This window comes from Alosa alosa, chromosome 24 (genome assembly GCF_017589495.1).
Source record: "Alosa alosa isolate M-15738 ecotype Scorff River chromosome 24, AALO_Geno_1.1, whole genome shotgun sequence".
NCBI classification, from domain to species: domain Eukaryota; kingdom Metazoa; phylum Chordata; class Actinopteri; order Clupeiformes; family Clupeidae; genus Alosa; species Alosa alosa.
Genome location: NC_063212.1, coordinates 20436263 through 20456938, shown reverse-complemented (window position 1 = coordinate 20456938; position 20676 = coordinate 20436263). Strand labels below are relative to the sequence as shown.

The 20676-nt window shown below is 44.2% G+C and overlaps 1 protein-coding gene across 1 annotated transcript in view; it reads right to left on the bottom strand.

Annotated features, from left to right (window-relative positions):
- Nucleotides 1-399: 399 nt before the first annotated feature.
- LOC125289304 (phospholipid-transporting ATPase ABCA1) overlaps nucleotides 400-20676 on the bottom strand; it is a 160116-nt gene continuing 139839 nt past the window's right edge. Inside the window, exons 32-35 of the mRNA XM_048236058.1 lie at nucleotides 3196-3290; nucleotides 2221-2326; nucleotides 1757-1765; nucleotides 400-459 (exon numbers count right to left, since the gene is read on the bottom strand). Coding sequence (XP_048092015.1) covers nucleotides 400-459; nucleotides 1757-1765; nucleotides 2221-2326; nucleotides 3196-3290 — 270 coding nt within the window. The remainder of the gene's footprint in view (nucleotides 460-1756; nucleotides 1766-2220; nucleotides 2327-3195; nucleotides 3291-20676) is intronic.

Here is a 20676-nt window from a genome sequence, read left to right as displayed (position 1 = left end):
TGGATGGGGAAGATGGCTTCAGGGATGGATGTGGATTGTGTAGGAAGATAGTCAAGAGGGTGGATGTGGATTACGTGGGAAAATAGTCGAGAAGGTGGATGTGGAGGATAGCCGGGAGGGTGGATGAGAGGATAATCGCGAGGGGGATGCGGATTGGATGGGGAGGATGGTTGAGGGGATGGATGTGGATTGAGGATGTGGAAGATAATCGGGAGAGTGGATGTGGATTGGGTGGGGAGGATAATCGGGAGGGTGGATGTGGATTGGGTGGGGAGGATAGTCGGGAGGGTGGATGTGGATTGGGTGGGGAGGATAGTCGGGAGGGTGGATGTGGGGTGGATGGGGAGGATAGTTGAGAGGACAGGTTGGAGATGCGGTGTGATTGTGCTGGAGGGGTGGCTAGAGGCTGGTCAGGAGGGTTGATGAGCCCTGAAGGGGGTGAATGAGAGTTCTGGAGTGCTGAGAAAGGCAAACAGGAATCAGAGCTGGAATAAAGGGATGCTTCAGGAGAGAGAGAGAGAGAGAGAGAGAGAGAGAGAGAGAGAGAGAGAGAGAGAGAGAGAGAGAGAGAGAGAGAGAGAGAGAGAGAGAGAGAGAGAGAGAGAGAGATGAGGCGTGGGCCCAAATGAGAGCCTGGAGGTACTGAAGGAGAGTAATCTGCTGATGGTACCATACACTGAGAATCACCCCACTTCCCTACAGAGTACACATTTCATGACCAAGTGTATTTCACCAGAACCTCACTGAGGGACTACGCAGGTGAGTGTGTGGGAGTGTGTGTGTGTGTGTGTGTGTCTGTGTGTGTGTCTGTGTGTATGCGTGCGTGTGTGTGTATATACTACACACATACGTGTTTGTATGTGTATGTGTGCTGTGTAGTATCTCTGTGTGTACTGTGTTGAAGAGAGAGTGTGTGTGTGTGTGTGTGTGTGTGTGTGTGTGTGTGTGTGTGTGTGTGTGTGTGTGTGTGTGTGTGTGTGTGAGAGAGAGAGAGAGAGAGTGTCTGTGTGTGTATGTGTGTGAGTGTGTGTGTGTGTGTGTGTGTGTGTGTGTGTGTCTGTGTGTATGCGTGCGTATGTGTGTATATATGTGTGTGTCTATGTGTGTGTGTTTGTATGTGTGTATGTGTATGTGTGCTGTGTAGTATCTCTAAAATGGTGGGGTTGAAGAGAGGTTTGTGTGTGTTTGTGTGTGTGTGTGTGTGTGTGTGTGTGTGTGTGTGTGTGCGTGTGTCTGTGTGTAGCGCAATATATGTGTGTGTCTATGTGTGTATATATGTGTGCTCTGTGTGTTTGTACTGTGTTGTGTGTAAGAGAGAGTTTGTGTGTGTGTTTTGTGTGTGTGTGTGTGTGTGTGTGTGTGTGTGTGTGTGTGTGTGTGTGTGTGTGTGTGTGTGTATGCGTGCGTATGTGTGTATATATGTGTGTGTCTATGTGTGTGTGTTTGTATGTGTGCATGTGTATGTGTACTGTGTAGTATCTCTGTGTGTACTGTGTTGAAGAGAGAGTGTTTGTGTGTGTTTGTGTGTGTGTGTGTGTGTGTGTGTGTGTGTGTGTGAGAGAGAGAGAGTGTCTGTGGGTGTATGTGTGTGAGTGTGTGTGTGTGTGTGTGTGTGTGTGTATGCATGCATGTGTAAGTGTTGGTCAGCTGAGAGGAGAGAGACAAATGTGTGAGCTCAGGAAAAGAGGAGAGAGAGAGAAAGTAAGTTAAAAACAGGGGAAATGAGAATGCATTCTAGGGAGCTCTTGCTTGTTACCATGGACACCTGGAACACAGGTCCCATCGCTTTTTGAGAGCCCAAGATATGACATATGGAGATGTGGTGAAATGTGCTATTGAAAATTAAAATGAAACAGCTAAATAAAAAGAGGAATAAAGTAAGCCCCAAAGATGACATGAGGGGCTGGCCAGCAAAACTAGTTCAGGATGGATTTGTCCAGCGTTTACTGAAATGCATTATTTATGATGGCTTGTAAACAAATCCCATGACCCATATTGGCGGTCTGGGCGGAAAATGCTTTTACTTGAAAACACTCAAAACTCTCTCTGGCACACGCACGCACACGCACACACACACACACACACACACACACACACACACAAACACACACACACACACAAATATTTCCTATCACACTTCCTGGACCTTCAATCAGCAGGTTTGACTCATTGTGACATCTGGTAATTTGACTGTGGGCTGTTTGCATATCAATCCCATACCTGTGAGGCATTGAAAAGGTTCCGCAAATCCTCGAAAACGGTGGCAATTTCTGACTCGTTCATTCTGACTTGAGAGTTCTCTCCTCCGACTGAGATCCCTCCATACCTTGAAAGGAGAGATAGACAGATAGAGACAGAAAGAGAAAGAGAGAGAGATGTGGGGTAAAAGCTGTTCTAGAACCACTGCTCTGCTTTCTGTCACTCTCCACTGCATTTGCTACCTACAGCGTGTAGCATTTTTATGCATCGTACGTATAACATACAGAACCTATCTTATAAGTATGCTAATATGCTTAACCGTATTACATACCTATCTTGTAAGTATGCTAATATGCTTATCCTGGTGTGTGAGGAGGGCTCCATCTAGTCTCAAACTGATAGGCCCCCTCTTATGAGCTTATGTTTCTACTCAAGGTTTCTTTCTATAAAGGAATATTTCCTTGGCCTTGTCACCTTGGTGCTTGGTCAAGGGTGATCAAGTTCACACTCTGTAAAGCGCCTTGAGAGATATGCATACGCCACCACACTAAGTAAATTGAATGGAACTGAATTGACTTTAACTGAATTTAACTTCCCATAAAAGAGGGTAAAAGTAATAATATAAAATTATCTGAAGAGGGCATATGGGCCTTAACAGCTGATGATGTCTGTGTGACACACGACCTATGCTAAGATAATCGGTTAGTATGTTTTTTAGACTGTGCCATACCCTTAAAGTTTGTTGGGAAAACCAAATCAAGATCAGGTTAGGACTCAGAGGGTGTAAGCATGATCTTATTAATTATAGACAACTCAAAACTCAAACATCTGTTTTAAACAGAACCAGTCGTTTTTCTTACACTGTGAATTAGTGAACAAGGCCATGGAATTCTACTAATTCTAACTCTACAAGGATGTTCTTATCATCCGTTCCACTAGTTTTGCTGTATATTATTGAATGCCATCGATTTGGGATGAACCAGGTGAAAAAGTTACCGATTTTTGCCAGATTTCTCGTAGCTCTTCAGGAGATAATCAGTCATGTTTCTTCCAGTCATGTCATGAAGCATGTCCGTTGTGATCTGAGTTTTCTGTAAAATAAATAAATAAATAAATAAATACATAAACAAACAAATAAATAAATAAATTGATTAAATAAATACATAAATAAAATAAATTGGGGGAGGAAAATTAAGTGAAATATGAAGTGAAATTTTTCAAGAGTCAAAAACAAATCCATCCATTTTTTTCCGACCAAGACACTTTTCGGCAGCATGTACAGCACAGATGAGAAGTCTAAGCGGTGGACTTGAGAGTGTGTGAGGGAGAGGAGCATGGGGAAGAGGACCTCTGAACCAGCCATGATTGTCAATTAGGAAATCAGCATTTACAAATCCTCCCCCGCAACCCTGGAGCAACGCAGCCAGCCCCCGAGTCAAGGCCCCGGCAATTAGGAGCAGCACATGCCACCAATAGGCAAACTAGAACACACAAGTACGGACACGAACACACACTAACACACACGCAAGACACACAACAATAACAATAATAATACACTTTAACATTTTAAAACGCATATGTACACAGATACACATACAGGCATACAAGACAGAGATGGGGACTCAAGTCTGAGACACGGACTTGAGCCCCACTTCTCGGACTTGAGTCCCACTTCTCAGACTTGAGTCCCACTTGAGTCCCACTTCTCAGACTTGAGTCCCACTTCTCAGACTTGAGTCCCACTTCTCAGACTTGAGTCCCACTTCTCAGACTTGAGTCCCACTTCTCAGACTTGAGTCCCACTTCTCAGACTTGAGTCCCACTTCTCAGACTTGAGTCCCACTTCTCAGACTTGAGTCCCACTTCTCAGACTTGAGTCCCACTTCTCAGACTTGAGTCCCACTTCTCAGACTTGAGTCCCACTTCTCAGACTTGAGTCCCACTTCTCAGACTTGAGTCCCACTTCTCAGACTTGAGTCCCACTTCTCAGACTTGAGTCCCACTTCTCAGACTTGAGTCCCACTTCTCAGACTTGAGTCCCACTTCTCAGACTTGAGTCCCACTTCTCAGACTTGAGTCCCACTTCTCAGACTTGAGTCCCACTTCTCAGACTTGAGTCCCACTTCTCAGACTTGAGTCCCACTTCTCAGACTTGAGTCCCACTTCTCAGACTTGAGTCCCACTTCTCAGACTTGAGTCCCACTTCTCAGACTTGAGTCCCACTTCTCAGACTTGAGTCCCACTTCTCAGACTTGAGTCCCACTTCTCAGACTTGAGTCCCACTTCTCAGACTTGAGTCCCACTTCTCAGACTTGAGTCCCACTTCTCAGACTTGAGTCCCACTTCTCAGACTTGAGTCCCACTTCTCAGACTTGAGTCCCACTTCTCAGACTTGAGTCCCACTTCTCAGACTTGAGTCCCACTTCTCAGACTTGAGTCCCACTTCTCAGACTTGAGCCCCACTTCTCGGACTTGAGTCCCACTTCTCAGACTTGAGTCCCACTTAATGGCCTCCTTACACCAAACAGATTTGGGAAAGATTCTTGAAAGATTGTAGTCTTTTGAGTATAGCTTGAATGGGGAGCATTAGTTAAAAGACTCCAATCTTTCCCATCCCCCCCCCCCCCCAAAGTGACTTAAGACTTGACTTTCGACTCCACCTCAAACCTCAAATTATTATTCCCCATTAACCCCATTATTATTCTCATGTGTGTGAGTATGTGTGTGTCACCTCCTGCTGAGTGTGTGTGTGTGTGTGTGTGTGTACAGTATGTTTGTGCATAATTGTATGCTCCAAGGTTATAGGGTTATAGCTGAATCTTAGCACACTGGCCTCCCCTCTATACTGCAGCAGTCCTAGGAGAGACTGTGAGTGTGTGTGTGTATGTGTGTGTGTTTGTGCATAATTGTATGCTCCAAGGTTACAGGGTTATAGCTGAATCTTAGCACACTGGCCTCCCCTCTATACTGCAGCAGTCCTAGGAGAGACTGTGTGTGTGTGTGTGTGTGTGTTTGTGTGTGTGTGTGTGTGTGTGTGTGTGTGTGCTGAAACAGCCCTCTGAGCAGACACTAAGGACACACACATACACATACACTTTTTTATGCAGCTCAAACCTGGTGAACTTGCTGAGGTGCCCGGAGGCATTGCGTTTCAGGGCAGATTGTGTATGAACATACTCACCCTTAGGGTTCCATACAGTATGCACCGCCTATGGTACATCCTATATGGACCCTTTCAGGAGAGTTCCATTATCATTACCATTAACCGGACCCCAACACGCAGCGGAATAATCATTTATAACAGAATTAAGTTGCACATACAGAGTAGAATCACATCTCAACAGACCAGAGAACACTACAAGAGTAACATCTTGTCAAGTTAGTTTGCTTTCCTCTATCTTAGTATAGAACATAAGAATACATTTTGAAAATTACTTTTCTTTTTTTTTTTTGGTTCTAAAAAACAAAAACAAATCACCCCTTGTGTGTTACAAAATAACAGTGAAATAGAAAGATCTGGAATGTGTTTACAATTTTTATTGATTGTTTCTCTCCATCTCTGCAGAAGGAGAGATGAGCCATTACCGCCCTCCTTCCAGAAAAAAAAAAAAAAACAAATAGCTATTCAATGGTGAAGGTTAAATTTATCACCAGGTAATTAATCGAAATAATACACTTCTCAGACTTGAGTCCCACTTCTCAGACTTGAGTCCCACTTCTCAGACTTGAGTCCCACTTCTCAGACTTGAGTCCCACTTCTCAGACTTGAGTCCCACTTCTCAGACTTGAGTCCCACTTCTCAGACTTGAGTCCCACTTCTCAGACTTGAGTCCCACTTCTCAGACTTGAGTCCCACTTCTCAGACTTGAGTCCCACTTCTCAGACTTGAGTCCCACTTCTCAGACTTGAGTCCCACTTCTCAGACTTGAGTCCCACTTCTCAGACTTGAGTCCCACTTCTCAGACTTGAGTCCCACTTCTCAGACTTGAGTCCCACTTCTCAGACTTGAGTCCCACTTCTCAGACTTGAGTCCCACTTCTCAGACTTGAGTCCCACTTCTCAGACTTGAGTCCCACTTCTCAGACTTGAGTCCCACTTCTCAGACTTGAGTCCCACTTCTCAGACTTGAGTCCCACTTCTCAGACTTGAGTCCCACTTCTCAGACTTGAGTCCCACTTCTCAGACTTGAGTCCCACTTCTCAGACTTGAGTCCCACTTCTCAGACTTGAGTCCCACTTCTCAGACTTGAGTCCCACTTCTCAGACTTGAGTCCCACTTCTCAGACTTGAGTCCCACTTCTCAGACTTGAGTCCCACTTCTCAGACTTGAGTCCCACTTCTCAGACTTGAGTCCCACTTCTCAGACTTGAGTCCCACTTCTCAGACTTGAGTCCCACTTCTCAGACTTGAGTCCCACTTCTCAGACTTGAGTCCCACTTCTCAGACTTGAGTCCCACTTCTCAGACTTGAGTCCCACTTCTCAGACTTGAGTCCCACTTCTCAGACTTGAGTCCCACTTCTCAGACTTGAGTCCCACTTCTCAGACTTGAGTCCCACTTCTCAGACTTGAGTCCCACTTCTCAGACTTGAGTCCCACTTCTCAGACTTGAGTCCCACTTCTCAGACTTGAGTCCCACTTCTCAGACTTGAGTCCCACTTCTCAGACTTGAGTCCCACTTCTCAGACTTGAGTCCCACTTCTCAGACTTGAGTCCCACTTCTCAGACTTGAGTCCCACTTCTCAGACTTGAGTCCCACTTCTCAGACTTGAGTCCCACTTCTCAGACTTGAGTCCCACTTCTCAGACTTGAGTCCCACTTCTCAGACTTGAGTCCCACTTCTCAGACTTGAGTCCCACTTCTCAGACTTGAGTCCCACTTCTCAGACTTGAGTCCCACTTCTCAGACTTGAGTCCCACTTCTCAGACTTGAGTCCCACTTCTCAGACTTGAGTCCCACTTCTCAGACTTGAGTCCCACTTCTCAGACTTGAGTCCCACTTCTCAGACTTGAGTCCCACTTCTCAGACTTGAGTCCCACTTCTCAGACTTGAGTCCCACTTCTCAGACTTGAGTCCCACTTCTCAGACTTGAGTCCCACTTCTCAGACTTGAGTCCCACTTCTCAGACTTGAGTCCCACTTCTCAGACTTGAGTCCCACTTCTCAGACTTGAGTCCCACTTCTCAGACTTGAGTCCCACTTCTCAGACTTGAGTCCCACTTCTCAGACTTGAGTCCCACTTCTCAGACTTGAGTCCCACTTCTCAGACTTGAGTCCCACTTCTCAGACTTGAGTCCCACTTCTCAGACTTGAGTCCCACTTCTCAGACTTGAGTCCCACTTCTCAGACTTGAGTCCCACTTCTCAGACTTGAGTCCCACTTCTCAGACTTGAGTCCCACTTCTCAGACTTGAGTCCCACTTCTCAGACTTGAGTCCCACTTCTCAGACTTGAGTCCCACTTCTCAGACTTGAGTCCCACTTCTCAGACTTGAGTCCCACTTCTCAGACTTGAGTCCCACTTCTCAGACTTGAGTCCCACTTCTCAGACTTGAGTCCCACTTCTCAGACTTGAGTCCCACTTCTCAGACTTGAGTCCCACTTCTCAGACTTGAGTCCCACTTCTCAGACTTGAGTCCCACTTCTCAGACTTGAGTCCCACTTCTCAGACTTGAGTCCCACTTCTCAGACTTGAGTCCCACTTCTCAGACTTGAGTCCCACTTCTCAGACTTGAGTCCCACTTCTCAGACTTGAGTCCCACTTCTCAGACTTGAGTCCCACTTCTCAGACTTGAGTCCCACTTCTCAGACTTGAGTCCCACTTCTCAGACTTGAGTCCCACTTCTCAGACTTGAGTCCCACTTCTCAGACTTGAGTCCCACTTCTCAGACTTGAGTCCCACTTCTCAGACTTGAGTCCCACTTCTCAGACTTGAGTCCCACTTCTCAGACTTGAGTCCCACTTCTCAGACTTGAGTCCCACTTCTCAGACTTGAGTCCCACTTCTCAGACTTGAGTCCCACTTCTCAGACTTGAGTCCCACTTCTCAGACTTGAGTCCCACTTCTCAGACTTGAGTCCCACTTCTCAGACTTGAGTCCCACTTCTCAGACTTGAGTCCCACTTCTCAGACTTGAGTCCCACTTCTCAGACTTGAGTCCCACTTCTCAGACTTGAGTCCCACTTCTCAGACTTGAGTCCCACTTCTCAGACTTGAGTCCCACTTCTCAGACTTGAGTCCCACTTCTCAGACTTGAGTCCCACTTCTCAGACTTGAGTCCCACTTCTCAGACTTGAGTCCCACTTCTCAGACTTGAGTCCCACTTCTCAGACTTGAGTCCCACTTCTCAGACTTGAGTCCCACTTCTCAGACTTGAGTCCCACTTCTCAGACTTGAGTCCCACTTCTCAGACTTGAGTCCCACTTCTCAGACTTGAGTCCCACTTCTCAGACTTGAGTCCCACTTCTCAGACTTGAGTCCCACTTCTCAGACTTGAGTCCCACTTCTCAGACTTGAGTCCCACTTCTCAGACTTGAGTCCCACTTCTCAGACTTGAGTCCCACTTCTCAGACTTGAGTCCCACTTCTCAGACTTGAGTCCCACTTCTCAGACTTGAGTCCCACTTCTCAGACTTGAGTCCCACTTCTCAGACTTGAGTCCCACTTCTCAGACTTGAGTCCCACTTCTCAGACTTGAGTCCCACTTCTCAGACTTGAGTCCCACTTCTCAGACTTGAGTCCCACTTCTCTCTGAGACACGACTTGAGCCCCACTGGACTTGAGTCCCACTTCTCAGACTTGAGTCCCACTTAATGGCCTCCTTACACCAAACATCTTTGACAAGATTTGGGAAAGATTCTTGAAAGATTGTAGTCTTTTGAGTATAGCTTGAATGGGGAGCATTTGTTAAAAGACTCCAACCCCAAAGTGAATGTGTGTGTGTGTGTGTGTGTGTTTGTGCATAATTGTATGCTCCAAGGTTATAGGGTTATAGCTGAATCTTAGCACACTGGCCTCCCCTCTATACTGCAGCAGTCCTAGGAGAGACTGTGTGTGTGTGTGTGTGTGTGTGTGTTGTGTGTGTGTGTGTGTGTGTGTGCTGAAACAGCCCTCTGAGCAGACACTAAGGACACACACACACACACATACACTTTTTTTACGCAGCTCAAACCTGGTGAACTTGCTGAGGTGTCCGGAGGCATTGCGTTTCAGGGCAGATTGTGTATGAACATACTCACCCTTAGAGTTCCATACAGCATGCACCGCCTATGGTACATCCTATATGGACCCTTTCAAGAGAGTTCCATTATCAGCATCATAGTTGGCCCCACAAGACTTCCTTTTTAACATTTCATATGTTATCTTAATGCAGAGGAAGTAGATTGGGGCCCAAATAGAACGTTCAAGCATTGTTTTTGTTTACCTTGTTGAAAGGGTCTATACAGACAAGAGTCTGGTCTGCCTTTGGGACAGAGGCAGACATAGTCTATGACTGACATGAAGCCATGAGTGGATTGCTTGTGTAATAGTACCCAGTGCTGCAAAGTCACGGGGTCGAACCCAGGCCAATGCGATGACCCGGATGGGAGTGAGGTTTAGGGGAGAGTGAGAGTAATGGGGCTTTAAGAGAGAAAGAGAAAGTGGCATGTGCTGCAACAGGAAGCAGTATGCACTGCAACAGGAAATGGTATGCACTGCACTTGCGCTGCACTTTGTTTGATGCCATAATGGGTTTGAGAGTGCAGCTGCCGTTGTGTCCTATGTGTAAGGTGCTTAACAGCAGACTCTGGGTATAGTAGTGGTGCAATGAGGAAACCAAACTAAAGCATCTTCAGCGTTTGCAAACTACCAACTTCTTTTACTTCTCCCTTCCTGCCACCCCCCAAGTTCAGCAGGAGAGTATGTGGAAGAGGGGGAAGAGTTTCCTGTTAATGACGGACTTTGGGGTACTTTCTTTTAACTGGTGAAAATAGCATTAGTTTTATCAAAGGTTTCTCTCTCTCTCTCTCTCTCTCTCTCTCTCTCTCTCTCTCTCTAGTGTCAGTGTCCTGCAACTGCAGTCTGTGAGTAATTTCAGGTCTGGCCGTCAAACACGAATAAGGGTGGGGTGGGGTAAAGGAAAAATCATTATGTCGCCTTGGCTAGCTCCCGCGCCTTGTCAAAACAACCTTGTCCGTTTTGTTTTCTCCTGTGTGAAATTATTGCTTCGGACAGGTCATTTTAGACCAACATTGATCCGCGGGAGTCTTAGTCCAAGCCAGACATGACAAAGCCGTTGTGCCTTGTGGAGCGTGAACGTCCCTGGCTGAGCTGTTGCCCTCCGAAAGCCGGGGAGGGTGTTTTCTCATGGTTTGGAACTTCCTGAACAAAAAAACATTGGGAGCATCTCTTGGGAGCCCCAAGAGCTGTTAGAGGTAAACAAACTGATACATGATAATCCATTTCTAGCACCCAGTGTGTGTGTGTGTGGTCTATCATGTGATGAAGGTCACAACATGTAAGCATAATATTTGTGTTTAGGGCAGAAATACATTCTAAAAGAACATCTTGGGTTTCTTACCAAGAGCCACATAAATGAGAATTCCATTTGCACCGTTTAGACTTTGGGCCCCAATTCAAATGAGCAGAGTCTTATGCCTAACTAATGCTATTCTAAATAAATTAGCCAATTGAGCACTATGGGTAAGACCTTAAGCACAAACACTGATGAGTCAGCTCCATGTTCTGACAAGCCACATAATAACTACAGATCAAGCATAAGAACTTTGCTCGTTGACAGACTTTGCACTTTGGCCGACATTTAAATTAAAGTAATTCCAGCGGAAATTGACCCGCGGTACTCTGGGTTCACTAGCTATGCTGTTGGTGCTTCGTTTTATGTGTAGGGACCAAGCTGCTGAGGAGGTTTGAACAATATTACTGTAATAAAAAATGCTATTTGGGAAGCGTTTTGCTCATGGCCCTTAGCTTCCACTGTTTGCGACTTGGGACTGGAGTGTACACTGGAGCAAGCTCTGCAGTGGCTGATCAACGAAAAATACTGTCTCCACGGCTTATTCAATGTGTTTTAATGCAGAAAAACACCCTTGGGTCAATTTTCACTGTTTAATGCACTTTGTAGCCTCAATATTCTTACATTTCACTGATAACACACAATCAGTGATAAGGAAATGTTGCAAAAACACATAAAGAAACAATGGAGTACCGAAGCCATAAAATAGCATTGTCAAAGCAGGAATTTCACTGGATCTAAACAAATACATTTTACCATAGTGGTGACCATAGTGGTCAGCATTTGATAAAACATGAAATATGGCGACAGGGCAAACCGGACCCCAACACGCAGCGGAATAATCATTTATAACAGAATTAAGTTGCACATACAGAGTAGAATCACATCTCAACAGACCAGAGAACACTACAAGAGTAACATCTTGTCAAGTTAGTTTGCTTTCCTCTATCTTAGTATAGAACATAAGAATACATTTGAAAATTACTTTTTCTTTTTTTTTTGGTTCTAAAAAACAAAAACAAATCACCCCTTGTGTGTTACAAAATAACAGTGAAATAGAAAGATCTGGAATGTGTTTACAATTTTTATTGATTGTTTCTCTCCATCTCTGCAGAAGGAGAGATGAGCCATTCGCCCTCCTTCAGAAAACAAATAGCTATTCAATGGTGAAGGTTAAATTTATCACCAGGTAATTAATCGAGTCAATACACTCCGATTTCATAATGGGATTATGTTTGTGCTGTCACCATGGAAACGGAACATTCATTAGACGAATATAAAAAAGTCTTTGCAGGGTTCTTCTGTTTTTTTTCTTCAGCAGTGCCCCTTTTCTAGCAACATACAGGATGAAAAGATAAAAGACTAAACTCTGCCTGCTTCCGTGTGTGTGTGTGTGTGTGTGTGTGTGTGTGTGTGTGTGTGTGTGTGCGGCAGTGTGTGTGTGTGTGTGTGTGTGTGTGTGTGTGTGTGTGTGTGTGTGTGTCAGTACTGTGTCATGGTGTATTCATCACCAACCACCTTCCTGCATTTTTCTTCCAGGTCAAAGTAATTGAGGTACACATGGACTGGACTGAACTGACACAGTGTGTGTGGTCGAGGTCTGCACTCCCGCGGTAGACCCATCGGGTCCCCCCACGAAAAAGAGGGACAACTTTTGAAAGCTCTTTGCGGGAGTGGGCAGGATGAGAGAGGTGCGCTCGCTGGCTTGGGGACAAACCGATGATTCACTGCACTTCCAGAAATTAAATATGTGCGTGAAATTAAATATGGAAATGATTAAAAGTAGTGTTCATAACTATAGTTCAGCTGGATGTTCTGTTAGGCAGCATTAAAAAAAAACGGGGTTTAAGCATAACTGACAGATAGCAGGCCCATAGCCTATATTGTCGCTTTTTTGGGTTCAATTTGCTCTGCTCCTCATTGTCAAAACTTCAAATCGAAAAGCATGACAGAGGAAGAGGGCATCAGGCTAGGCCTACTTCAGTTGTTAGCCTACATTCAGAACCAAGAAACTGACATCTGGAGTCTTTCTCAGGTGTGTGTGCTCCTTTCGTGAGACAGAAAGAAAAGCTGAGAAAAAAAGCTGAGTAGGCTATCCTCCTGGATGCGGGCTTTAGCTGGCGGAGCGGACATCATGTTACAGGATGCGGCAGGAGCTGGACATCATGTTACAGATGCGGCAGGAGCGGGACATCATGTTACAGATGCGCAGGAGCGGGACATCATGTTACAGATGCGGCAGGAGCGGGACATCATGTTACAGATGCGGGCAGGAGGCGGGACATCATGTTACAGATGGGCAGGATGAGAGAGGTCGTTAGAGTGCGGGACAAACCGATGATTCACTGCACTCCCATAAAATTAAATATGTCGTAAAATTAAATATGGAAATGATTAAAAGTAGTGTTCATAACTATAGTTCAGCTGGATGTTCTGTTAGGCAGCATTAAAAAACGGGGTTTAAGCATAACTGACAGATAGCAGGCCTATAGCCTATATTGTCGTTTACGTGGGTTCAATTTGCTCCTGCTCCTCATTGTCAAAACTCGAAATCGAAAGCATGACAGAGGAAGAGGGCATCAGGCTAGGCCTACTTCAGTTGTTAGCCTACATTCAGAACCAAGAAACTGACATCTGGAGTCTTTCTCAGGTGTGTGTGCTCCTTTCGTGAGACAGAAAGAAAAGCTGAGTAGGCTATCCCTCCTGCATGCGGGCTTTAGCGGGCGGGAGCGGGACATCATGTTACAGATGCGGGCAGGAGCGGGACATCATGTTACAGATGCGGGCAGGAGCGGGACATCATGTTACAGATGCGGGCAGGAGCGGGACTAAAAATCACACATTAATGTGGGAGCGGGACAGAATATTGTGGGAGCGGGCGGGAGCTGAAAAATCAGTCCCGCGCAGACCTCTAGTGTGTGGGTCCATCCACTCTCATCCAGGTAAGCAAACTCCACATAATACTATGATAGGGGTCACACACACACACACACACACACACACACACACACTTTCCCATCTTTATATACTGGAAAAAAAACACACAACAATGTCCTAAATGTTGGCAGATGCATTGCCACTACCAAATCAGTGATAGTGGCAATGCATCACGACCAGTGTTCTAAAAGTAATCAGTTTCTAGTTACTGCTCCCAAAAAGTAACTGAATAAGTAACTGAGTTACAGTATTATGAAAGAAACTAGTTACCAGGAAAATTAACAGTTCTGTTACATTTATTTTTTTTCAAATATGTCAAAGAATTTGGTGTATTACAATTTGAATACTCTCATAACTTTAGCCCTGTCACCGGCCTGTAGGCTACTGCTGTCCTGTTGTTACTCTCTGTGAAACAGATGTTTTCAAAGCATCCTTTTGCTTGCTTGAAGGCGACCTTAGGGTAAAATTTAAGATAAATAGAGGCTATTTAAGATAATGGTGTTGTTGTGAGGGCACGTTTTGACACCACTCTGTATGCAAAGTCATGTTAGACCTACATGTAGCTTTACACCTCGTTTAGCTAGTGCCACAGTTTTGTAGAATTCTCCCTTATTTTCAAAGCTCAATGTTGACAACTGGATTAGAATTGCTTAAAACAAAGAGATACACTTTGTTCCTGAGCATACTGTTATATGTTTGCATGTACATGTATACATTTCAGGTATAGCCTACATTCTTGCCTTTATCTCTAGGGAAAGTAATGTCTCTATAGCCTACTTCCAGTTTAAAAGGCTACCTTGAATTATCTGGAAGTAACTGAATAGGTGTATTCTGGATTACGTATTTAGATACAAAATATGAATAACTGCATTTAAATACAGTTAAAACCCCATGTGCTGTTGAAAAAATCATTACAAAATATCTGTGTATACTTGGTTTGGGATTTAGTAGCTTTTTAGCCTATGTGCAGACAAAGCATCTCTGTTATGTCTTTGTGTCATGAGCTCTCTCTCTGCCTGGTAACACACGCTGATTGAAGTCTGATGACCTCCACCTGTTCCTGCTCTGCTCTGCTCTGCCTCACCCTCGTTACCTACCAGCTGCACTGCATTCACCACTCATCATGCCCTGTATATAAAGCCTTGCTTTTCAGTCCACACTTGTCAGATCGTCTGCAACCAGCACCAGTTACCTGCGGTTTTGGAAAACGCGCTGACTCTTTGCCTGTGATCCCGGACCCGCTCGACTACTTCTGTGTTCTCCAGCCCCGTAATCTTGACCTGCCTTCCGTCCCTCTTCTCTGAATACCGCCTAGTCCTTGACTGTACTGCTGCTTCGTTTCAATTGCTGTTGTGTGTGTGTTTTCCCCAGGACTTCCCGGATCATCCCGCTCCTGCCATCGCTGTTCGGCTACTGGGGGAACACACACATGCAGACTCTTGGAACTCCCATACCCCCCCGGAACCCCTGAAACCCCCATAACCCCAACCCTTAAATAAACTTTTGAACGTGACGCTTTTGTGGTCCTCGTCCTGTTTGGTGTCTGACACTTTGACACAATACAGTGTTTAACTGAGGAATTTAAATATCTAGGCATTTGGCTTGAATCACGGCTATCCTTTAAATCTCATATTAATTATATAACTAAAAAAATACTTGGCTCCCTGAAATCTCTTTATCGTTCTATTGATTGTTTTTCACAAGATGTTAGGAAAAGAATTGTGATGCAATTATTATTCCCGATACTGGACTATGGTGATGTTATCTATGGCAGTACCTTTGATACAAATCTTCGTCCTCTTAAAGGTGCCATGTGTAAGAATTGAGGTAAAAATATCCAAAAGATGAGCTACACGCATCAAAAGAATGAGTAGAAATATGGGCGATGATGTCATTAAAAAAATAAGGTATAGTGCTGCAGAGATATCAACCTGAATTAGCATGCTAAATTACTAGCCACAGCCCGACAGGTGTCATAATACCAGTTTCGGCCATGGGAGGCAGTATCACGGACAACATAACCGCTAGCCAAACTGCAATACACGAGTCTCGGTTGTTACTCTAGGGTAAACCAGCTCACTTTCTGGAGGTATACTGCCCCCATCTTTTATGGAATGTGGAGTATGAATTGATTTTTGGCGGACATTACACATGGCACCTTTAATGTATTATACCATAGTCTCTGTAGGTTTGTGCTCCGGTGCCCCTACAGAACCCACCACTGTACAATGTTTGAGGCCTTGAACTGGCCAAGTCTCAAAAACAGGAGGCAGCTCCACTGGTTAACTTTTGTTTTTAAATGTATTTACCTTATGTGCCCGTTATACCTGAAAGAACTATTAATTCCCTTTAATTCCCAGTACAGTCTCCGGCACACAGACCACTTATTTCTAGTTACCCCACGGCTCAATAAGGAAATTGGGCATCGGGCCTTTACATTTAGAGCCCCGGCAGACTGGAAGGCACTTCCTTCCTCTCTAAGGTCTATCACATCTCTCCAAATTTTCAAATCAGCTATAATGACGCATTTTGAAACTCCCTGCTCATGTTTTTAAATTATTACTATTTTATTTTTACCTATTTTTTTTATTTTTTATTATTATTTTTATTTTCTTAATTATATTATCTCTCTCTTGTCTTTTTATGCTCAGAGTGAAGAGAAGGGCATAAATTAAGATTCTTTTATTTTATTCAAGTGCTATGTATAGTTCACAGGCGTGCTAACGTACCCTGTGTTTCTGTTTACATGCCTATGTGCTGGAAACTTAGTGGTTGGTGAGGAATGGGGTTGGGGGCTGGTCTGGGGTGCAATGTTTGTTGTGTTGAGTGTGAATGTGTTTGTGTCTTGTGTTTTGTCTATTATGTATTTTGTTATTATTTCAAAAAAGGGCATGTAATGTATTGATGGACCCCCTTGTAAACGAGATGATTCATCTCACGGGGCTATCCTTAATAAAAATTGAAATTGAAGTGTTTCATAGTCAAAGTCAAAGTCTGCTTTATTGTCAATTTCTTCACATGTCAAGACATACAAAGAGATCGAAATTGTGTTTCCTACTATCCCACGGTGGAGACAAGACATATTTTACCAATTAGGTCCACAGACAAACAGCCCATGTTTATATGTAGATATTATACTTTTGCAACACAAATATATACAACCTACTAATCCAAGTCAGATGCTGACACAAGCATGTGATATGTGTATTTCTGAGATGAGCCTCTCTCATCCTCCAGTCAAAAAAAAAAAACACAGCATGGCCTCTTTTCCACACGGAGGCAAACTTCCTCCAGGCTTCACTATGATAGAGCCATGTCACCTGGAGAGGTAGAATAAGGAGGAGGATTAGACGACACGAGGGATGGGGGGATAAATAAAGGAGAGAAGAGGAGGAGTGGAAGAGAGGCAAAGGGGAGGAGAGGAGGAACGGAGGAGAGGTGAAGTGGAGCCATGGAGCTCTGCCGTCTCAGCAAGATGTTCAGTTCATCGTGTCCGTGTCTCTCGGGAGACGCAGCTGAACTACCAAGAACGGAGTGAGTGAAAGAGAGACAAATGAAGAGAGAGGCCGACAGACATGAAGAGAGAGAGAGTGAAAGAAATAAAGAGAGAGAGAGAGATAGAGAGCATGGGTTTCAATGTAAAAGAGAATCCGTGGGTGAGAAAGAAAAAGAAGTCTGAGACTGAGGGACAGCAAGCGAGGGAGTCAGAAGGAGAGTCAGGTGACACAAAGGGAAGCAACAAGAACAGTAATGAGGGAAAGGCCACAAACAGGAAGTAAGCGAGATGGTACAGACAAGAATAGCCACGCTCTCCATCAGAGCAGCTTGATGACAAGCTTGGCCTCCCCATCCGTCTGTTATTCCCTGTATCTCTCTCTCTATCTCTCTCTCTCTGTTTCTCTCTCTCTCTCTGTTTCTCTCTATCCAGTCTCTTGTCCTCCCTTCCTGCCTGTCTGTGCCCCTTTGTCTGCCTGTCACTAGGTGGAGCACAGCCTTAGAACTGGCTTGCCCATCATTGACCAGAGAGAGAGAGAGAGAGAGAGAGTATGGATAGGGAGGAAGAGATGTATGGAGAGAGAACAAGTGGGAGGGAGAGAGGGAAGGTGGGGGTTGGCAAGTGAATGAAGAGAGAGAGAGAGAGAGAGAGAGAGATGGAGGAGGAGATGTTGGGATATGGTCAAGGACCAGGTCATCTGGAGAGCTTCAGTGAGACAGGGTCACAGTGGAGACAGGTGGAGAGGTGTGAGTGTGTGTTGATGGAAGTGTACATGCAGACACACACACACACACACACACACACACACACACACACACACACAAGCAGCAGCACTAAATGTTTACATGCTGCGTAAAAGAGGACAATCTAAATCACAATCCAAAGCTGTGTGCACTCCAAAGCTTTAACCAAGTGAGACTTCGGAGTTCCAAACAACATCAGAGCATGTCAAAACCACCAAAGCTTCTAAATGCAGCTGCCTTTTATACTTTAATTATGCGATCTCTATTTTATGTAATTGACTTTCTTTAACTATTATCTGTCCTTTAATGGATTTTATTTAGTATCGTTCTCTATGTTTTTGCTCTCATTTATGTAAATCACATTAAGTGCCTCCAGAGACGGTTGATAAAGCGAGACGATTCATAAGAGGGTAAATTCTGGCACGTTGTGACGTGGGGTTCGAAGCTGTTAGGCCCATTTGGAGTCTAGCGGAAGGTCCAGTGTCTATGTATTCCTATCGGAGAAATTAACATTTTCTCGGAATATGACCAATCCCTTAGCCCTACATTCAGCAATGTAAGTTATGAACCCATTTTCTAGAAGCCACATGTCTCCCTAACATTCCGACATTGAAATTGTATTTTCCAACGAAACAAACAAAGACAAAAATAGCTTTTTCGTGATCTGTCACTGTCTCGTCAAAGCTCTGGTGCACAGCCACCTGTTCTCAGAGGGTCTAGATTCAGAGACAGTTGATAAACTAACCTATTTTTTGCTAGAACTAGTAGACTACCACAAAGTTGCTGAACGTATGTTATTTCAGGTTAGTTTGCAACAATATATAAGTTTAACCAAAGTCCTTAGCTGCTAACTAGCTAGTGAACATAACTAGCTGTTCCCATTCACTTTCCGTTTACTGTGCTAACGTTAGCTAGCTTGGTTAAATAAAAAAAAAAATCATTCCGTGTCCGAACGAGTGTTTCATTGGCATCACACACAAACAACGACTGTAAAATAGTATACAAAATTATATTTAAATGTTATTATTGCTTATTCAGAGAAAAGTTTATGTTTTGACACGCCCATGTTTGACACGCCCATGTTATGTTTTGTCTCTCTCTTGGGCTCTAGACACGCCTATTTAGGAGTCCGGAACTAGTGCCATTTCGTTCCATTGGTGAATCGTCTTATGATTCATCTTAGTTAGACACGACAGCAGACACACAAGACAACCAGTGAAATAAGACAATTCTGGCACTTCACTTTTTGGAGTGAAATTAATCTTAAGTAAGTATCAAAAGTATTTTCAAACTGGGTCTGCGTATATGAACTTACACATCTATTTTTTCAACTATTTTTACAGCAAAAAAACACCTGTGCACCCGATTCTCCCAACTCTTCACTGCAGAAGTGTGTGTGTGTGTGTGTGTGTGTGTGTGTAGGGGGGAATCACAAGTTCTTTCAAGTGAGATTGCTACTGCAGTGCAAATGTATGCAAAATATGTTACACCTTGAGCAAGCAGCACTGCCTCTTGGCGCACAAAAAAAAAAAAAAAATGGGAAAATGTCACTTAACAGCCGCCATCTTAGGAGTCTAGGTCTTATTTACATTTCACACCGTTCATGTTTGACACTGCTTATCACTGCGTTCTCGTCAAAAGTTTAAACTGAGATCACGCCACATCCTGATCTAAGCTTCTGTGGCGTGTTAACCCACCACAAAACCCCCAATGGCACACATTGCCAAACAGGTATCCTATTGGGGATCCAGTTCCACTGCAGCATACCAGGACACAGTGAAGCCGATAAGTGTTGTTCTGATAAACACGTATCAGCTTCACTAGCTGATGCACGTTTACATTTGGAATCACCTGTATCAGAGACTTTCTAATGAGGAGACACAGCACTCAAAAAATCCTCCATAGAAATGCATGGGGCTAGTTTGTAACGCCAATATGGCTGTTACTACACATATCACACCCCTTCCTCAGCAAAACGTCGACACGTGAATACATTGAGCCAATCATGTGGTGTGGTGTAAATACATTGAGCCAATCATATGGTGTGTTGTGAAGACATCGTGCCAATCATGTGTTGTGATCTCGCCGCTGGAGCAAGATTGGTGTCGTGAAGCCTAGCGCACGCGCATTTCTGCCGAAATGGATGCCCGACAAGTGCCCAAAAAGCGTTGCAATATGGCCGCCGAGTGGAGGGACTTGCCTAAAAGGACTTTGCCTGTATTCAGTCCAATAACGAAAACATTCCGAACATACCGAAAAGACTCTAGCAAAGCAAGACTGCATGTCTACCTTTCACTGTACCTTGTATTTTATTACCATAAAATAATGAATCATGAATCCATAAATGATAAAGGGGCAATACAAAGAGGGTCAATGAACATCAAATAAACATACAAACAACATCAAATAAACATACAAACAACTTCAAATAAACATACAAACAACTTCCAGTAATTGTGGTCTCTCATCAAAATCTATGTCCACTGCAAACTTGTGTGGACATCTTGGACGTGAGTATGCAATAGCTAACCCTTGGTTGTGACACACACACACACACACACACACACACACACACACACACATCCATCTGTTACAGGCTCATACAGTAAAGGTATTCCTGTGCTACCATCTGTCATCTTTTCTGAAGTACTAAAGGCTGAAATTGACAGAGAGATGTCACAGAACGATGTAGAGAGAAAGAGAGAGACAGAGAGAGAGAGACAGAGAGAGAGAGAGAGACTAAGAGCAGGTCAAGTCAAAATCATTGACAGGTTAAGTAAAATGACAATGGTAATGT